This window comes from Anabrus simplex, chromosome 3 (genome assembly GCF_040414725.1).
Source record: "Anabrus simplex isolate iqAnaSimp1 chromosome 3, ASM4041472v1, whole genome shotgun sequence".
NCBI classification, from domain to species: Eukaryota; Metazoa; Arthropoda; class Insecta; order Orthoptera; family Tettigoniidae; genus Anabrus; species Anabrus simplex.
The window spans coordinates 338720118-338739399 of NC_090267.1; the positions used below are offsets into that span (position 1 = coordinate 338720118).

The 19282-nt window shown below is 38.8% G+C and overlaps 1 protein-coding gene across 2 annotated transcripts in view; it reads right to left on the minus strand.

Annotated features, from left to right (window-relative positions):
* LOC136866345 (cytokine-like nuclear factor N-PAC) overlaps positions 1-19282 on the minus strand; it is a 367035-nt gene that overhangs the window by 36099 nt on the left and 311654 nt on the right. For both annotated transcript variants that reach the window (XM_067143213.2, XM_067143212.2), the window contains exons 8-9: positions 7837-7947; positions 7660-7761 (exon numbers count right to left, since the gene is read on the minus strand). In XM_067143213.2, coding sequence (XP_066999314.2) covers positions 7660-7761; positions 7837-7947 — 213 coding nt within the window. The remainder of the gene's footprint in view (positions 1-7659; positions 7762-7836; positions 7948-19282) is intronic.

The following is a 19282-nucleotide window of genomic DNA, read 5'->3' on the forward strand; positions in this document are numbered from 1 at the left end:
AATGGTTTCTCAAAGATATACTTTGGAATCATATAATCAGCTGCCATGCATAAAACTTCCCCTGTTATTACTCTGTTTTTACAGTGACTCAAGATTGGGCCTGTGAGTCTTCCAGCATCCACTTTGCTCCAATCGATATCAGCTCATTCCAGCCTGTCCCTCTATAAAGTTACTTAATGGCGGGAGATCTAGTAGAGTATTCAAGGCTTCTGTCAGTGTAGTTTTCATTGCCCCAGTTATGGCTATACGTGCCATTCTCTGAAGGCTATTTAGTTTGCTACTGACTTTTCCTTGACTTACTGTCATCCACCAAATGATTGCTGCATAGGTCATCTGTGGTCTAATTATCACTGTGTGTATCCACATAACCATTGCCAACTTATACCCCACGTTGTCCCGACTGCCCTCTTGCATGCATATTTTAAAAAAAAGTTACTTATATGGCACAATATGAGGAGCTAACGTGCAGCTCACAATCCTGTCACAGTCTTCCCAACGCTGCAACTTAAACACAGCACATCTCTTAACCACGGTACAACCCCAGGATATTGTTGTTTCCTGGAAACATGTGCAAAAGCTGACACAATGTTGTAAGCTTTCAACAGTTTCTGGCCGTGGCCCCTGTTATCTTGGTGGTCACATTCCAGCCCCCTACTGAGTAATCCCTTGCTAATTGCCCTTTTCCTCATCTCTTGACATTTGTAAACACACGATTATATTCCCAATACTGAGGCCTCTATGGAGAAATATCCCCATGCATCACAATCCTAACTGTTTTCCTTTCATTCAAGCAGTACAAATAATATGGAGAATTATGTATGGCCCGACTGAGCCTTGCTAGTAGATTCTTTGTTGCTGCGTTAATTTAGCATTTCGGAGTAAGTTTTTAAGTTGTTTGTACCGTACGTAAAACAATGTGCCGATGACATTTTCTTGAGATTTCCACCACTGCAAAGCAGACACACCTTGTACCACGTCATCATAAAGATTGCTGGAATGAAGGGTTGAAGTTTTGCATCGTATTTCACAAGTACTGATAGAAATGAAATTCCTGCATATTTTTCCTGGGCAAATTGAAATGCACATTCATGCTTGGATGGATGTAAAACATATTCTGAGTTGTTTAATATTGAATGAACAATGAAAGCTAGAAAATGTGGTGCAGCCAATGCTTGATGACAACATTTTTCTAACATCTTAGTTTTAGTGTCATTAATTCCAGATTTCCTTAACACTTGTAATTTCCTCCAAGTCGTACCTTAGATTTTTTCCATACTTCCACTTCTTGTCCAATGGTACAGTCACCTCTCTGGGTTACACTGGTTAAATTGGTTTTAACACATTTAAAATGTCTTAAGCAGTTTGCTTTATTCGAATGTCACTAAACTTTCTCTTAATGGAATCTTCAATCTTGTTTCTATTTTCTTCACAAGTATTGGCCATTTTTTTTTTTTTTTTTTTGCTAGTTGCTTTACGTCGCACCGATACAGATAGGTCTTATGGCGACGATGGGACAGGAAAGGGCTAGGAGTGGGAAGGAAGCGGCCGTGGCCTTAATTAAGGTACAGCCCCAGCATTTGCCTGGTGTGAAAATGGGAAACCACGGAAAACCATTTTCAGGGCTGCCGACAGTGGGGTTCGAACCTACTATCTCCCGAATACTGGATACTGGCCGCACTTAAGCGACTGCAGCTATCGAGCTCGGTATTGGCCATTTTATAATGTAAGATTGAAGGCAGTCAGACAACGCTTTCCGTCAAACTTCCTTAAGAAGGATTAATGATTGTTACCTTCACTCCTAAATTTTGCACTGGCAAAATGATTATTGCAGAAGTATTTCACAATTTCTGCTACATGTTCCTTTACGTTTGAGGTGGATCTTGAGAGAGAAGATTCAAAATATGAGCACAGCAGCCATATGTAATTACATCAATATCTTTCTCCGCACTCCTCATGATAATTACTCATGTGGGCAATGTTGTAAGCTGTGTCACTTTATTCTTCTATATACGTAAGAAAACTCCTTGGAATGGGCTGCTGATTACCTGGCAAGCATAAAGGATCTCTCCTCTCCTACTTCAGGCATGGTAAAACAATTTTTCTACAATTCCAAACATGCAGGGAGGGTACCCCAGCGCCGCACAATAGACCACAAGAAATAAGACAACAATCAGAAAGCAAACTGATTTTTAAGTAGATTTTACATTCACTCTGACAATTTCGTAATTCCCTGACAATCCCTGACTTTCCAGATCACTGGAAACCCTGCTTAGTGACTGTAACAAACGCCGCTTGAGACAAATTTCTATCAGACATTGTATAAAGAATGCCAGGAAAGTTTCGAAGGGGTTTCATGATCATAACTTACTGCTACCATGGCAAGTTAACCATTCTCCGTGTCGCTAATAATGTGAAGATGAACTCTACATACTATCAGCAAGAGGTTTTAACGCCCATTTACAACACAGATATCCCAGCACTGTATGAGAGGGCGAAAAATCAGGCATGGGTACATTAAGATAAAGCAGCCAGCCACACCTCTCGTTCGACTCGTCTGTTCTTAGAGCAAATGGAGATGGAAACTGGAATCCGTGCAATTCCTTTCACTGACATTCCAGTGAAGGCACCGGATGGGTCACTCTTGGACTTCTGTGCATATGGACTTCTAAAGAGTACCTTAAGAAATAGACGTCCACTCACTATTGTGACCGTTCACAACGTCACCTATGGTATGTCATGATATCCAGGAGATGAAATATGCCGTTTTCTGCGTCATTCTACGATAAAAACTGCCCAAGTTAGAATTTTTCCACCCGCTCCGGGACATGATTTGCAGTATCCAGAGTCGCGTGACCCAACTCTAGTTGCTGGTAATTAGCAGCGAGGCAGTGCAAGAGCGCTTGTACGTGAAATTTTCTCACTCCAACCGCGAGCGAGATGAGAAGAGACGTGTTATCACGTGACACAGGATCTAGGTCACTAGCCGAGCCCATAGAGTATATCCAACGTGAAAACTAACATTATATCCTGTTTCCCTCATTCTTTCACCACTGCCAACTCATCGAATTCAACTGTTTTTTCCCTGTTAATTTTTATAAATCGCAAGATACTCAATGGATAATCAAGTGCAAACACTCATTTGAATCAGGAAATTTTACGCATAATTATGAGACCGAGAAGTGCTCTACTTAACCGACAGAGTGGTAATTACGCCGTAAACAAGGGCACGTCTTAATGGTTAACAGATGTTGAGACCCAACCGCGGCAACTAACCCGAGGATTCCCCTAGCGCTCGTCATAATTTACCGACAGAGACAAAAGGACGCTTTTAAGATTGCTTGAGAATCTACGAAGCTTTTTCAAAATCATTCACTCTGTGAAAATGGGAATACAGTAGCTACATTTTGATACCCTGTCTGTCACTCTGCGTTGCGTATTACCGGAGCAAATTTTCAGAAGGGGTTGCATTTTCCCCCCACTCTCAGCACCTGGACATCTCGCCTATATAGTTAGGAGCTAAGAGGCAGACTCCACCAGTGCATTTTCAGTTCAACGTCAGTTCGGTGCTAGCTCGTCGCGACTGTGAGCAAGTCCTTTATGAAGAAATCATTTTTTTTAATGTGAAGAGTGTAATGCAATGATTTATTAAAGTCTGTGAATATATGTGGAAATAACTACAATCTAAGTAAGCTGTTTGCGAGTACAGTGTGCCGCTAATTAATATAGTAGGAACATTACGAAACCGCAATGACCGCTGTCTGTGTCGAAGAGGTCGTGCGTCTAGCCTCATGTATGCCTAAACTCATGCGGCTAAATTAAAATAAATAGGCACATATTTAGCAAAGTGTGTGGAGCGAGCGTGCTCGATATAAATGTGAATTACCAAGAAAGTGAGTGAACGACTCATTGTCGGCATAATTAAGGGCAGTGTCACGTTAAATCAATTTCTAATGCAGTAGGGAGCTCGACTTACGACTAAGTGCAATAGAATATGCCTGAACTCTCGTCGTGAAATACGAGAATGCTAACGCATTAGTGGCCTAACCAGTGACTTGTTGTAAGTGACCCAGTGGAATTTCAGGACCTAGAGTAGCTGTCCATAAAAAGGAAAGGTAGATGAGAAGGGAACAGTGTCGGGCTTCAGAGGCATTACCGGCATTGGGTTGGAATGCTTATGCCATTGAGCAGGTCCAACCATGTATTTAAATTGTGATGTGTAACAAACTAACGCATTCACATGAGATAATTTTCCCCTCATTTACATAAGGAGTCTACAAGAGCGTTGGAGTGACGGGATATCCAGCTGCATGCCAGAATTAGCCTGTGTACCAGAGAGAACGAGACATCTAGCTGTTTGCCGAAATTTCGCCTGGTAGCAGAGAACGTCTGAAACGTCGCCATCATGTTCGTGACTTGCCAGTTGGTCACCAGAGAACTTCATATCGCTGACTGCATTATGGGTTTCGAGTAAACTCATGGATGTGTCCTCCTGTAACGCTGTGAACGTGGCATCATGAAGGCTGAGTACATTTCCAAGTATTTATATCTTTGAAGGTCGTTACCCATTGTAAATATGTAAAGTTGCATGTTGACATAACGTAGATCGCTAGTATGCCATTTCAGAGGGATAATAATAATAATAATAATAATAATAATAATAATAATAATAATAATAATGATAATAATAATTTCATTTTTATTTTGGGTCTTTTATAGAATACTTTCATCATGGTTTTGGGACGACCATATTTTACTTCCATCCTTTTATAAGGGTTCGATAATGCACGACGTAAATTTAAGGACCTTAGATCAATTAAATGTGAAGTACTGTCAAGTAAAGAGGGCATAATATTCTGTAAAAACGACTCCAGTTATCATCTTTCTATAGCAAATATGAGTCATCAAAGGTATCTCAGTAATTGATTTTTTTTTGTACTTCACAAGCTCTTAGGAAATCCTTCTTACTAGAAATTAAGACTGCTGGAACAACGGATGGAGACATGAGATTGGGGAATATATCTTGTCGTATTATTAGCTCGTGAATGCGTAAGGTAATCGGGCCCGTGTGGCAGGAGTTCATCAATAAATAGCATGGTATTCGAGGTATCGAGAGGGGAAACGAGATGGTTGAACAGGCTGTAGCCCTGATATATACTGTGAGATAAAAAGGTGAAGTTCCCTTGGAATCTGGTAGTAATGTACGCGAAGTGGATATCGCGTTATGAATATGTTGATTATGGCCGGATGTAGCGCCGATGTGTAATGTGCTGGTATTGTGGCTGGCAGTGAAAGGATGAGATTATTTTACCGTGAAGCAATTGTTTGAGAAGGCCTGGTGGCCCGCTAGCAGGAAGTGTGTCACGATCAGTTTACAGCTTGATAATTTATGACCTCCATTCAGGAGGGGAGGTAAAAGTGTTTTCTTCAGAAAAGGGAATAGAATACAAGTAGCCGGTTCCTTTCCTCTCGACACAACGATTACGTGCATCAATTAAAATATTGCCAACGTCGCACAGATTCCAATATGCATTAAAAGAAGGACCCCTCCAATTTATTTTCCTTAATTATTCACAGCGTGTAGGGAATTCCAGGTTAGATATACCCCGTCTCCGAAGATCCTGGGTTCATTCCAGGAGACAGTGAAAGCTTACTGCCACCAGCGGCAGATGATTTAGGCCATCTGTGACTCATTGTGTATGTTTGAAGTGCATTTGTTCCTGTCATTCTCTTACAAGTAGTGCTATGATACTCTGTTTATGATACCTGGTATTGAAGTCGCTTATGTTTGTCCCTAGGTAGCAACCTTGTGTAAATAGTGTCCTGCTATGTCTACTGATGAAAATCCTACTGAAATGAGAGTGTTTATTACATGGCCTATTAAGCAATGATTTAGGGAAATGTTGTGGTATGACTTTCAAATGCTTGGGAGTGTACACTTAGGTTACCTTCGTATATTTCAGTTCGTAAGTGTTCGTAGGCCTATATCACAACCTGATATAGTTTGAGTATATTAATTCTCGGCAAATAAACAGGATTACAGCAGAGTACGTCCATACTGAATAGATTTGTGTGTAAAGTGATCAGTGTATGTGTAAAGTGAAGTAATTAGAGAGAAAACGCCTCTCTAAGTCTGAGATAGTGCAAATAGTTCAAGAGGGAACGCCTCTTAAGTTTGAATACTTGAACGTATGATGAAGTGTCGAGAAAGACTACCGAACATTAAGATCAAGATAACCTTCAATATCACATGTACAGTGTTGTATGGCATATCCCTGTAAGTAAGGTGTGTTTCACTAGTATAGTAAAAATTGTTATACAAGATATAGTTTCTTTTTTCATTAGTAATGAAATAGCGCTCCTCTCATAATAAATATTCCCCTACTATAGAGAGTATTATTAAAGAAATTACCGCCCCATCGGACGGTCTACTAACCCGAAAATGCGATACCGACTTAGCTAGCGAATCATTCTAGTAGGGGAGGGTGAGGCTTCGACGACCGGGCTGAGTTCGAGGCTCACCGATGGTGCTCCATTCTAACGTCATATTTATGAACCACGGTAACTTGTTTATGTACTGAAGCCTTGGACAGGTACACTATCTAGAAAACCTGTCAGGTGGAGTGGGATAAGATAGACATGCTATCTCTGCAAAAATGTCTGCTGCAATGGAAATTACTTTATTGGGCTATAGCTAGATATACTGGCTTTCTAACTGAGCATGATTGTTGGTGGAGACATGGCTTTTCATAAACTAATTACCCTTCATACATCGTTCCCAGAGATCCTGAATGACCTTCTGTACTGTGGCTTGTATGTGTCAGACCAAACTTTTTACTTTGTTCCGAGGCAGTGTAAGGTAGTTGAAAGGGGTGGACCTTGTGTAGCAATGTAGCAATAAACTGTACATTAAAAAAAAATTATTGGCTTTAAAAAAATGGGGTGTGTTTGTAAACTTGAATATACATTTTAAAATAGCAGTTCTCTTATATCTTGCCTTCTTATGATTCGAAACCCACCAAGCAGAATGGTCATGCATGTTAACGTGCTGCAGGTATCAAACCAACATACATACAATTATGATTTGAAACCCAGCAATGAAACTACTCTCAGCTGTCTTGATGGGAGCCAATCATGATGTTACATGGCTACCACACTGCACTGTTTACTATCTACTTGATGATGTACACAGCAACAAATACTTGCCTTCCTCAAGTGGAGTATGTTGCCAGTATTAGTATTTTCAATTACTAAAACACATCTTCTATTCCCTCCCTCAATCAAAGAATCTTTACTTCTTACATCATATTTTATTCAAATGATTTATAGGTAATATTCAGTACTTTCCCTTTTAACTTTCAAATATGGCAAATGCAGTTGACACATCACCAGGTTTTTAGAGAGATCTAAATCTCATTTTGCTTAGAATAAAATGCAGGATAAAAACCTTAACAAATAATTTTAACTCTTCTGGAAAGAAACTGTTGTCCAATTTGTTACACTGAATGCTATTAATCACACTTCTTCCTACATAAATTTCTCCCTCCAACACAAAACTGCAGCAACACTATGAATTTGCAATACACTCCAATCGTAAGGTATGGAAACAAATTTTACAGAGTTATGTAAATGTAAATTATTACCGTCATTAGGTAGACTTACCTCAGCAATATCCTGTGATGTTTCAGCATCAATGCCAGTCATCTCAACATAGCCCTTGGCCGAAGAGATTTCTATTAGGACACCACAGTTGCCGAACACCATCTGATAACATACAAATCTATGTTAATGCCCTAAAAGCCTTGTATGCTAAAGGAGGAATATGGTAAAATTACTTACATCTTTGGCTGCCTGAGGGTCTGCCACACACGAGAAGGTGATGTCGGCAGCAAGAATCACATCTGAGGGGGTCATGCCTTGCTCGGCACCAACCTTTACGAAGTCTCTACACTGAAACAAAACCATGATCACATCAGCATGGCTAACGAAACATATTTTTAAAAAAACTGTAGGAGAGTAATTAAAAAAAATTACTGTAAGCTGTTTGTAACGGCTTAGTTATTAAATTGTTTTTGCCATTTCATTTTCTCATAGTAATGTTTATTACGCTTTTTTCGTTCATTTCTTTTATTCCTTCATCATTCACTTTTTTGTTTCAACTCGTACTTCTGCTCATTTTTGCAGAATCCTAATCAAATCTTTATTTTCCATTATTAAATTTGTTACTTTATACAACTACTACTAAAATGTTTTCATTCCTCCCCTGAAGGGTGAGGCGGCCCTCTTAGACTGTGACGCCATCTCTCAGGCCGGGAGGTTTAGGAGATGTGCGGGGTATGTGAGGGGGTGGGCGGCCGTGGCCTATACTAGGAACTCTCCCGGCATTAGCCTTGGTGCAGGAGAATGGAAAACCATGGAAAACCATTCTCACGACAGCTGACGGTGGAGACCAGATCCTGTCCCTCTCCTGAATGAAGAGGCCTAGAGGCTACCCCTTCTCTGCTCGGTTGGCCGGTTGGAGTGCAGAGTTGTCAAACCACGGACCAGCCGTAGCCACTCTGCACCCGCCCCAACTGACCACAATGTATTCACAACGACAGCTAACTTCCAACTGAGTGCGTGAGTCAACACAGTGCCATCTTGTAACAGAGTATGGAAGTGACTTCACATATTTAGCACAAATTTTACCTTACTCTGAAGCGCTATTTCATGAAAACCATTCTGATTTTCAATTCTTTTTTTTTGTTTTGTTTTTTTTGTTGTAACAGTAAGCCTCCTGTTTCATCTGTCAATTGAGGATTTAAACATAATTGTAAGCGATATACGCATTCTATCCAAACACTAAAAGTGTCTTAAATTTTTTCTTTCCATGTACCTGTTGTCGAGGAACATAAGTCTACATTAAAAAGTAGAACTCTACTGTTGAGTGGTTCATGATCATTCTACCGAAGAACTTGCAGTGTTGCTACCTATATCAGAAATCCGTTTGCCTTCGTAACAGGTAAATAAAATTATTTATTTTACAAATGAAAGTATCTGAACTTTGGAAGTTTGGACTGAAAATATTTGTTGCAAAATACAGTATTTCATTCCACCTACAAATTCATTATTGGCAATTTTTGAGTTTAATAAGTATTTTTGCACATTAAGAGACAGATATTCGTAAGTGTAAAATTTGTAAATTAATATTTCAAATGGTTATGAAGTCAGGTCACATTCTTGACTTCTGTGAAACATGAATGTGATAAATATTAGGTGGGACACAGAGAAGGTTGATGTTAATTTTCTAAAGGAGGGATATTTTGCATTCCACCGGGATCCAAAGAGGGACGCAGGAATTTTATCTGAGAATCAGGATGTCTGGAATATCTTCATTTCCTATATTTCCTATCATCTCTTCAAAACCAAACTGAAATGTGTACTAATTATGGAGTAAGCTCTTGATTCTCTGTTGACAAACCAGCCAAGTGTTATGATGACACTTAGTTCAATGCTATCTGTTAGATGGCAGTGCATTCTGTGGGCCTACTCAAGGTCAGTCTAGGAAGGCCTGGACACGAAACCACAATCCTTTGCGGTGATGGTCATATTGAGTCTTAAGCATCGTTATGCGGGCAAGCTTGATGTGATAACGTGATATACTTGCATTCTTAAGGGAAATGGCATAGTACACCAAACTGCCAAGTCAACTGGCGGGATTAGTGTATTTCGCTTTCCAGTGATAAGCACGGTTGAGCTCAGTGGGTACAGTACAAAATTCCAGGCGTGATAAATGGCAACCTACATTAAATAATTCAGTCTTGTTTGAGGTTATTAAGTTATTACATTGAAATTATTCCTAATGAACGATTTTTTTTTACTTATGGGTTCCATCATGTATTTTCTCCTGACATAATTTTGATGAATCGCAGTTTGAACAGGAGAAGATAGATGAACGGACACTCAAGTGGAATTCTATCCCAAAAATGTTCCTAATCCACACGTATCTCTGACGTTGGCAGGGACAATAATTCCACAACTTAGCAGCAGCAACTATGAAGGAGTCGTTGAAAGCCTTGGAATGACAGAGATACAGTTAGAGATGAACCAGATTGTGTAGTGTGGTTATGATAGGGAGAGAAGTAATTACAGGAATTCCAGGTCAGGCATTCAGTGATTTGTGCATGAATCAGACGTTCAAGTGCTTTTGAGAGGGGTGGGAGAATGGACACTAGGCAGTAATCTGATAGAAAATCTAAGGTAGTGCTTATCGGGACATGCCTTATTAGCGTGCCTTTCCGAACATCAGGGAATACTCCACAGTAGTTGAATATGTCAGCAAGTACCGACAGTACAGCCCCGATGAATTTTTAAGAATTTTAAAATTAATTTTATAGAGCCATTATTACTTATCGCACCGAAAGTTACAGAATACAGCACAGGTTTATCAGGATTTATCATCATCATCATCATCTTGAGCTCATCATAGGAAGAACCACCTGAGACTAAATCCCAATAAAACACAGACTTGCGCTTTCCACCTTAAAAAACAGACAGGCATCAAGAACCCTTGAGATTACACTAGAATACTCACCCTTGATGATGCTCTAACTTATAGGAGGCATTGCCTGAATACCAAACAAAAAGTGGCAAGCAGAAATAACATTATAAGGAAGTGGACAGGCACAAAATGGAGAGCTAACCCTACTACTGTAAGAACATCTTCCCTTGCACTCTGTTACTATGCCGGGGAATATGCAAGCCCAGTGTGGTCTCGATCTAGTCATGCCAAATTAGCGGATGCTGTTCTTAACGATACTTGTCGGATCATCACCGGGTGCTTAAAGCCCAATCCTCTTGACAAGCTTTACTGCCTTGCTGGTATTGCACCTCCTAAGATCCGTAGTGAGGTAGCAGCAAAACGTGAGATGTACAAGGTGCAAACTTCTCAAGCACATTCTGTACACGGATATCAACCAGAAACCTCACGACTAAAATCAAGAAACAGCTTCCTCAGAACAACAGAGGCTCTTGTTGAGACACCACAGCATTCCTGAACTGATCTCTGGCGTGCAAGGTTTAACAGCCCTGAGGGATGGCTTACACCCTGTGGAAAAACTTCCCCCTGGATACACAGAGAAATGGACCACATGGAGATCGCTCAACAGATTATGGTCAGGTGTTACTAAATGGAAGAATAACTTAATTAAATGGGGTTTCCATATGGAGTTGCCGCTATGTGAATGTGGTGAAGTGCAGACGTCCTCCCTCTTGTTCCAATGTAATCAGTGTCCAACATCATCATGTACTCTGGAAGGCCTGATTTGTGCTACACCAAATGCAATCAATGTTGCTAACTTATGGACGGCAATAGTGCAAACGAACTGTCAATTCAATGTTATACTGTTCATGTTTGATGTACATATTATGCATTTTTACCATATTAACTTCAATCATTGTAAATTATTATTATTATTATTATTATTATTATTTTGTGTCAAGAGCATTGATACAATATGAATAATACAAATATACATGAACATAACACAAGTTACAATACACAAAATACACAGCACTTTACTGTGCAGTCACACAGAGTCCATCCAATAACACTAGCCAACATGATTTTGCGGTAACATAGAAAATATGTAATTCTTATGGAAATTACTGCCCTGATTCCGAAAATTATGCTATTTTTTCCCTATCACGTCTAGTTTTGATGCAATTCGGTGTTTTAGTATCTGCATGAATTCGTAAGATGTAATGTTGAGAGATGTTCTCGTGCAACTTTTTTTAGAATACAATTATGTGATTTGAATTGTTATTGTTTGCATTTTATTATAGGTTTATTGCTGTTCAAATTTTCATTTTGTAGTTGGGGATTTCCTGGTAAATTCATAACAAACTCGCCCAGATACACAATAGACCGCGAGGTATGTAGGATTGAAGATAAGAAGTTGAGAGTTTGTCTTTCATCTTAGACCACTTGAATAAACAGACGTGTTTAAATCCCCAGACCTTATGCAATGTTTATGATGGACTGATAAAGCAGTTTCCTTTCAAAGATAACAGTCCGAAAGTATTATACTCAAGAAGATGAACTTTTATTTTGTACGGATGTTTCAAATCTTCTATCGATTGGGAGAGAAAGAGTATGATCCTAGTAACTGGCGTGTTTTTATTGACTCTTCCAAAATAAGTTTAAAGGCTGTTTTGCTTCATAATACAAATGTTCTGGCATCCGTGCACTTGCACACTCCACAAAAATGTCCGAAACATACGAGACCTTAAAGTTGGTGCTTGAAAAAATTAAATATCATGAGCATGGGTGGCAAATTTGCAGTGATTTGGAGATCATTGGATTGTTGCTGGGACAACAAAAAGGCTATACAAAATTTCCCCGTTTCCTATGCAAATGGGATAGCAGGGCACGGGATAAACATTGGGATACAGTGAATTGAACAGGAAGGAAACAACTACAACCAGAATCAAAAAATGTCTTGAATGTAAGTCTTATTGACCGTGAAAAAATTCTACTTCCACCCTTGCACATCAAATTTGGATTGATGAAACTGTATGTCGAGGCATTAGATAAAAGTAGCCTATGCTTCCAATATTTATCCATTAAATTTCCCTCATTATTAGATGCAAAAATCAAAGAAGGCGTATTTGATGGACCACAGATTCGTAAACAGATGAAGGATAAAATTTTCACAGACATGATGACCAAAATTGAGAAAGAGGTGTTGAACGCATTCAAAGATGTAGTGACTAAATTCCTTAGCAACATTAAGGATCCTCAATACAAAGAAATTGTAAGCAAAATGTTGGTAAAGTTTAAGGAACTCTGTTGTAATATGAGCCTTAGCTTCATTTCTTAGCTTCACATCTGGATTATTTCCCTCTAAATTTAGGAGCTGTCAGTGAAGAACAAGGAGAAAGGTTTCACCAGGATCTCAAAGATGCAGAACAACACTATCAGGGACGTTGGGATGTGAATATGATGGTCGATTACTGTTGGTCGACTGCATGAGACAACCCTTCTAGAGATCATTCAAGAACTTCAAAAACACGCAAATTCCACGGAAAATGGGAAAAGACGGAGGTATGAATCTAACCTGCACATAATGTAAGTAACAAAACTATGTATGTTTAACCATGTAATTTTTATTCAAGGTACGGTTATATTAATTTAAAAGCAACTGTACAGTCGAAACTAAATAGGCGCTTTATGCTTCAGTTTCATGATTTAATATACATTAAAAATATAATACATACTATCTACTTGCTTACAAAGCAGCATTTATGTGTATTCAATGCATGCAAAATATGATTACGTTTTGCAAGCTGAAATTTACATTAATACATCAAATTTAATCAATACTAAGTATCAACAATTTTACGTAAGAACAAAATAATATTTTGTAAAATTGCCACCAAACCAGACGTGATTCACCGAAACTAATTTTTTTCTCAAATTCTGCGTTAAGAAATTCATAAAACCCACCTAGTTTCGTTTTTACCGCACAAAAAAGTTTTATTTTGCAGGCTAGTGTAATCAGCAACAGCAATTTCTTCTTTGGTCACTTGAACGAGGTCTTGAAGTGCACGTTGGACAGGACTTAGTCGACAGTTATACACGCGTGGGGTAGCTTGTTTTCCCCCACATTCACAAAGTTCTGTCTATTTTCCTAAATACCCCCACTTTTTGAGGTTGTCCCTAAATGTTCCAGTACCACACCTCAAATGACTAAGTGACGCCCAAGGGCCCAGCTGAGCACTGAGGGTGGAGATTCATGAGGTACAATCCACTCCAGAAGGTGCTGTATCCTACTTCGTCACAGGTCTCGACACGTTGCTGCAAAAACAATGGGTTTGGATTATATGAGAGTGGAGCATATTAACCCTCGAACCGGTAGCTGACGTTAGATCGGCAGGTGTGCACCTATCTCAACCGCCGCTGACGATAGATCGCCAGGTCTACTTTTCCAGTGAATACAGCTAGAAGAATTTGTGAATATTTCCATTAGATGGCAGCATACATCAGGCATGTTTCCTCCTTGGAATGTGGAATGTTTTGGTGTTAAATACATCCATTTATGTGTGATATCTTTGAAACAAATGAAGGTCGCAATTCATACAGGTTTGAAACGTGTTGAATTTTTGTGACTTGCTTTCATTGTTTACTGTGTGTTATGCACACACGATGGCTACATTCTCGGATTTAAATGATGATATTGTAATAGAATTAAATGCATCTGTAAATTCAAGGCCTACTGCAGCAGAATGGAAAATCGTTGTGCTACCTGAGGTAGTTTATGAACACCCACCGGTTAGAGCTCTATCAACTACCCTACTTTTTATTGAATAATTCATAAAGTATTAATACCATTCACTTAAAATTTGCATTTCTATCATCAGAATTAATTTATCTACAAAATGTATATTTTAAAAAGTTTCAGAAAAAGTTATTAGTCATTTGTATTTAATGTGTAAGTAAAAAATTATTTTTGATTTTTTGAGGGGGCAATTAAAGGGGCAGAAAATTTAAAAAAATATATTGAGGGTAAATTCAAAGCACTTTTCAAATAGTCCAGTTCATGATGAATGTTACGGTGTATTGTAGCCCTTTCAGACCGTGTACGCACAATTGTGCGGGTTCGTATTTTATTTATCCCTGACCGTATTTGATGTTTTTTCGGCGCTAGACTGGACTGCAGTGATTGTGCGGGACACGTGGCATGTATTTCAATGGTTTTTAGTATGCGCTTGACCGCCAGGGCGAAGGAAGAAGAGTTTAAAAAGCACAGTTGATCAGCGAGATGGCGGGAAGCAGTAGTGCCAAAAGTAAGTATTTATTTATTGTGTTTATATTAATCTAGAAGCTTTACTGAATACCGGAATATATTTAATGAAGTGTGTACATTGGTTAGTGAACGTAAATTTTAAAGATACATCATCGTATGTGATACGAGGTTTTGAATTTTGATAAGCACAACTGTGCGAGATCCTTTCTTTCGGATGTTAGTTTTTATTTGTAAAATAAACTATCAACATGTGTATTGAGGAGCATTTTAGTCAGTTTTTGACATACAAACAAAAATTCACACCTCCAATTTTCTTTCAGGTCTGAAAGGGATATGTGCACACCCTGTGAATAATATATCTGGCTGTCCAAGGTGGTGATTTCCAAATTATTTAAGGGATAATGGCTTCCTCACTTGAAGAACAATTAACTTATTATAGAAAAAAACAGTTGGCCAAAAATCCTGTTAAGATCCAACTATGAGCATTTCATCTTAGGAATCTAACAGGCAATTGATTGTGGAATGGGAGGGGAGATGATAGGAGCATGTTTTTTTTACTAAAATTCCTTCACCCTGAACTGTGACCTAATATACAGGACACACTACAAGAATACTGGACAAAAGGTCTCAGCCCAGAACCCAGAACAATAATATCCTTCATAAAATTTGTTCGACCAAGTGGTGTGCACATCCAACAGTACTGAGGACATCTACGTTTGCTCTCAGTTTCTCTGCAGCAGAACACGCAAGTCCTGCGTGGTTCAATTCAGCTACAAAGCGGGTGGATGTAGCTTTGAATAAAACCTGCAGAGTAGTTACAGGATGTCTAAAAGCAACCACTACTGAGTAACTTCACTGCCTGGCTGGGATCACTCCCATTGATATTCGGAGGGAAGTGGCGGCAAGACATGAGAGGCCAAAGGCAGGAAACAACAGGAGTTACCCGCTATTGGGAGTTTGACCGCCTCCTAAAAGATTAAAATCAAGAAAGAGCTAGCTCAACGTCACTACCACTTTAAATATAATTTATGAAAAGCAGGGAAAACAATCGGTTAAGCTCTCTGTATGCTGGAGAATGACTATTTCTATATCCTTTATTACATATTCCAAGTCTATAAAAGCGTTTGGTGACCTCTAAAACAATGACTTTCAATGGCCTTTTTGATAACTGTGAACTGCCTTTTAAAAGTAATGAAATGGCTGACTATGCTTTAGTTTTAATGTTTCAAGCTTTCAGAGATTCACATGCCCAAATAGTTGCCACCATTGCTTCTTGTGCTAAAATGAAATTGAAAAGTCATTTATAACTCTTAAGGACTATTACACTGTTCAAAGATTGTGGATCACGTGTTGCTTGCACTGTTGCTGATGGTGCATCAACAAACTGGGGAGTCTGGAAAGAAATTGTCACAACAGGGAAGAAGTAATGTTTGAATAATTCCTTCACAAATTTGTCAGATGACAATAGGTATATATTTGTTTTTTCTAATGTACCTCATCTCTTGAAGTCTATATGTAACCATCTACATAAAATGATGATAGTTGTTTAAAGGGGACAAACAGCTAGGTCAGCAGCCTCTAATGGTTTGAGGCGCAACAAAATGAAACAATATAATTAAAATCATAACTTCAAAATGTATTCACTGACTAGAATCTAAAACGAATGATGAAAAATGACCATGAATCTAAAACATTAAGTGGGTCCAAAATCCAGGTCACCAGCCCCAATGGTACTAGTCACTGGTGTTCCTCACATAGTTGTACTAAACACAGGTAATGTAGACCCATGGTGTTCCTCACACAGTGGTACTACTCATGGGTGATACAGACCCATGGTGTTCCTTACATAGTGGTACTAATCGCAGTCAATGCCCAGACCCATGGTGTTCCTCATATAGTGGTACTAATAACAGGTAACGTCTACCCAGGATGTTCCTCATGTAATGGTACTAATCACAGGTAATCTCTTGGTACCAAATCAATCATCCCTTGGGCACCCCTTTTAGCCACCTCTTACGACAAGCAGGGGATACCGTGGGTGTATTCTTCTACAGTAAAATAAGCAGCTTATTACTGAGGAATACATTATAAAGTGGTGTCACTATGCAAGCCAATTTGCTGCTGAAATAGTACACGTAACTCATCAGAGTACCTCCTACTTAAATTGACACTAACAGAAGTGAATCCTAAAATCCCCAGGAACACAATAAAAGTAAAATATCACAATTAATTCAATACCAGTGGGCTTAAATTTTATTCAAGATGATAGGCCAATGGATTAGAGAACACTGAGGTCACCGTTTCATTTACTGTGAAAATGAACAATTTGTTCAAAATTTAAAATTAAAAAATTAGCACAGAAGCAGTATGACAAAACAGCACAGATTTTGCAACCATGGAAGGATTAAAATGGCTGGATTCATGAGGGGAATGAAGTATGTCTCCGGAAAGTCCATAAGGACAGTTCCTAAACTATAGTGGATGCGAAGCCTTAACCCTACAATGCATGATTTTTTATATTTCATTGAAATAATTATTTTTAGGTAGGAATTTAAGTTCTGACACATAGAACAATATTTAAAAAAATTTATTTAAAATCTGAAATGCCATTTAAGGGTTGAAAATGTTTGATTCATATATGAATCATCGCAAACAGATAGTACTTTTCAAGTAAACACACACCATTCCTAAACACTCAGAGCAAAACATTGTTAAAGAGTAAATAATTAGGTATTTACACACATAAATGTATACATTCACTAATTAGTAATCGACTGAACCTACAGCCATGCATATTATTACAAAAGCATCATATACTTATAAATTTGCCTAATTCTGAAACAACCAGGGAATACATTTTGCTGAAAGACAGAGTTGTGTTCTTAGTTCATGTGGAGTGTCCTTATTTAGACACAATGCCACACCACATTTCTCACACATGACGTACGTTTGTGCTTTGCAGCTCGGTAATTTGCACCTTACTCTAGTAGAGTTCCAAATGGGTAAGTGGTTAATCTGATCAAGTCGAACGTCTGCAGGCGGAATTGGAGCTCTTGGCCCTTTGATTCTTTTCTCAGCATGTTCTACAGCTAGAGAAGATGGTCTCCCACGTTTGGGTGTAGTCTTGATGCCTATTGTGCACAGGGTTCTTGCAAGCTCAAGACGGAAGTCCACTAGTTTCATTGAGGAATTTGTTTGTTCACTCTTGACTCGTCGACAAAGCAGCCATGCATTAATGACTGCAATGTCAAGAAGGTGATAGAACAGCCTCATGTACCATTTGTGCATTCTCATGGTGTTTCTATATCTTCCAATTAGACTGTCAAGGAGATCTACACCACCCATGTGTGGGTTGTAGTCCCTTAGTACTGCTGGACACTTTATTCTGATCACTTTTTTCTCTTTTCTGTCATATCTCTGCACTTGGTGCTCTGGTTCTTTTCCTATGTATGATGAAAGAAACATAACACACTTGTTGTCTTTCCACATAATATTGGAAATGTCTACACCATCTATATGCGCAACATATTCGACAGAGTTTCCCCTCTCTTCTTCCTTGTCTTCATCAGTTGGTAACTTACATTTAGGGATTCTGTTCCTTCTGGCTGTGCCAAGAGGGTATATGCCATGTTTAGCCAAGAACACAACTAGTGGAACTGAAGTATAAAAATTATCAAAATAAATCTTGTGGTTGCATCCACGAGGAACTTCCCTACAAAGTCGGACAACAATGTTGCCACTCGCTCCAAGGTCTGGTTCACTGCTCAGTCTCTTCTCTCCACAGTTCTCAGTACCAGTTTAGATTTCAAACTTGTATGCAAAGCCAGACACCTCACATAAAACAAAGATCTTGTACCCCCACTTATGAGCTTTTAGTGGCATGTACTGTTTTAAAGGATGCCTGGATTTTGTAGAGCAGATTTGTTCATCAACAGACAGCCTTTCTTCAAATGGTACGTCAAGAAAGGTCTTTTCCAATTCTGAAATTACAGGGCGTAGTTTATGAAGTTTGTCGTAACCTGGGGCAGTTCTATCAGTGACTTGTGTGGTGTTATCACTGAAATGAATAAATGAACGAATTTTCTCGAACATATTGAGTGACATACAGTTCTGAACAATATCGAGTCCAATAACGGAGCTCCAATATTGTCATACATTAGAGCACTTAGAAACAGAAGTAAGTATACATATTCCTAGAAATCTATTAAGATCTACTTCTGAGAACCCAAAAGGCTTGTTGGGATCTTTCTGTACACTGTATCGAATGGTCTCGGAAACAATGTGAGTAATAAGTTCATTACGAAAGAAAAATTTTAAAAATTGGTAAGGAGTCTGTAAATCGACGACAACTCTAGAAAGCTCTGTTTTTCCTCGAAATTCCACCATTCCTTCATGCAAACTAATGGATTTCTTTTTCCATACTGGCACAATCCTTTCTGTCCTAGTAGTTCCTGATATACTGGGTAAATTATCTGAACTTTCATGAATATCTATATTTT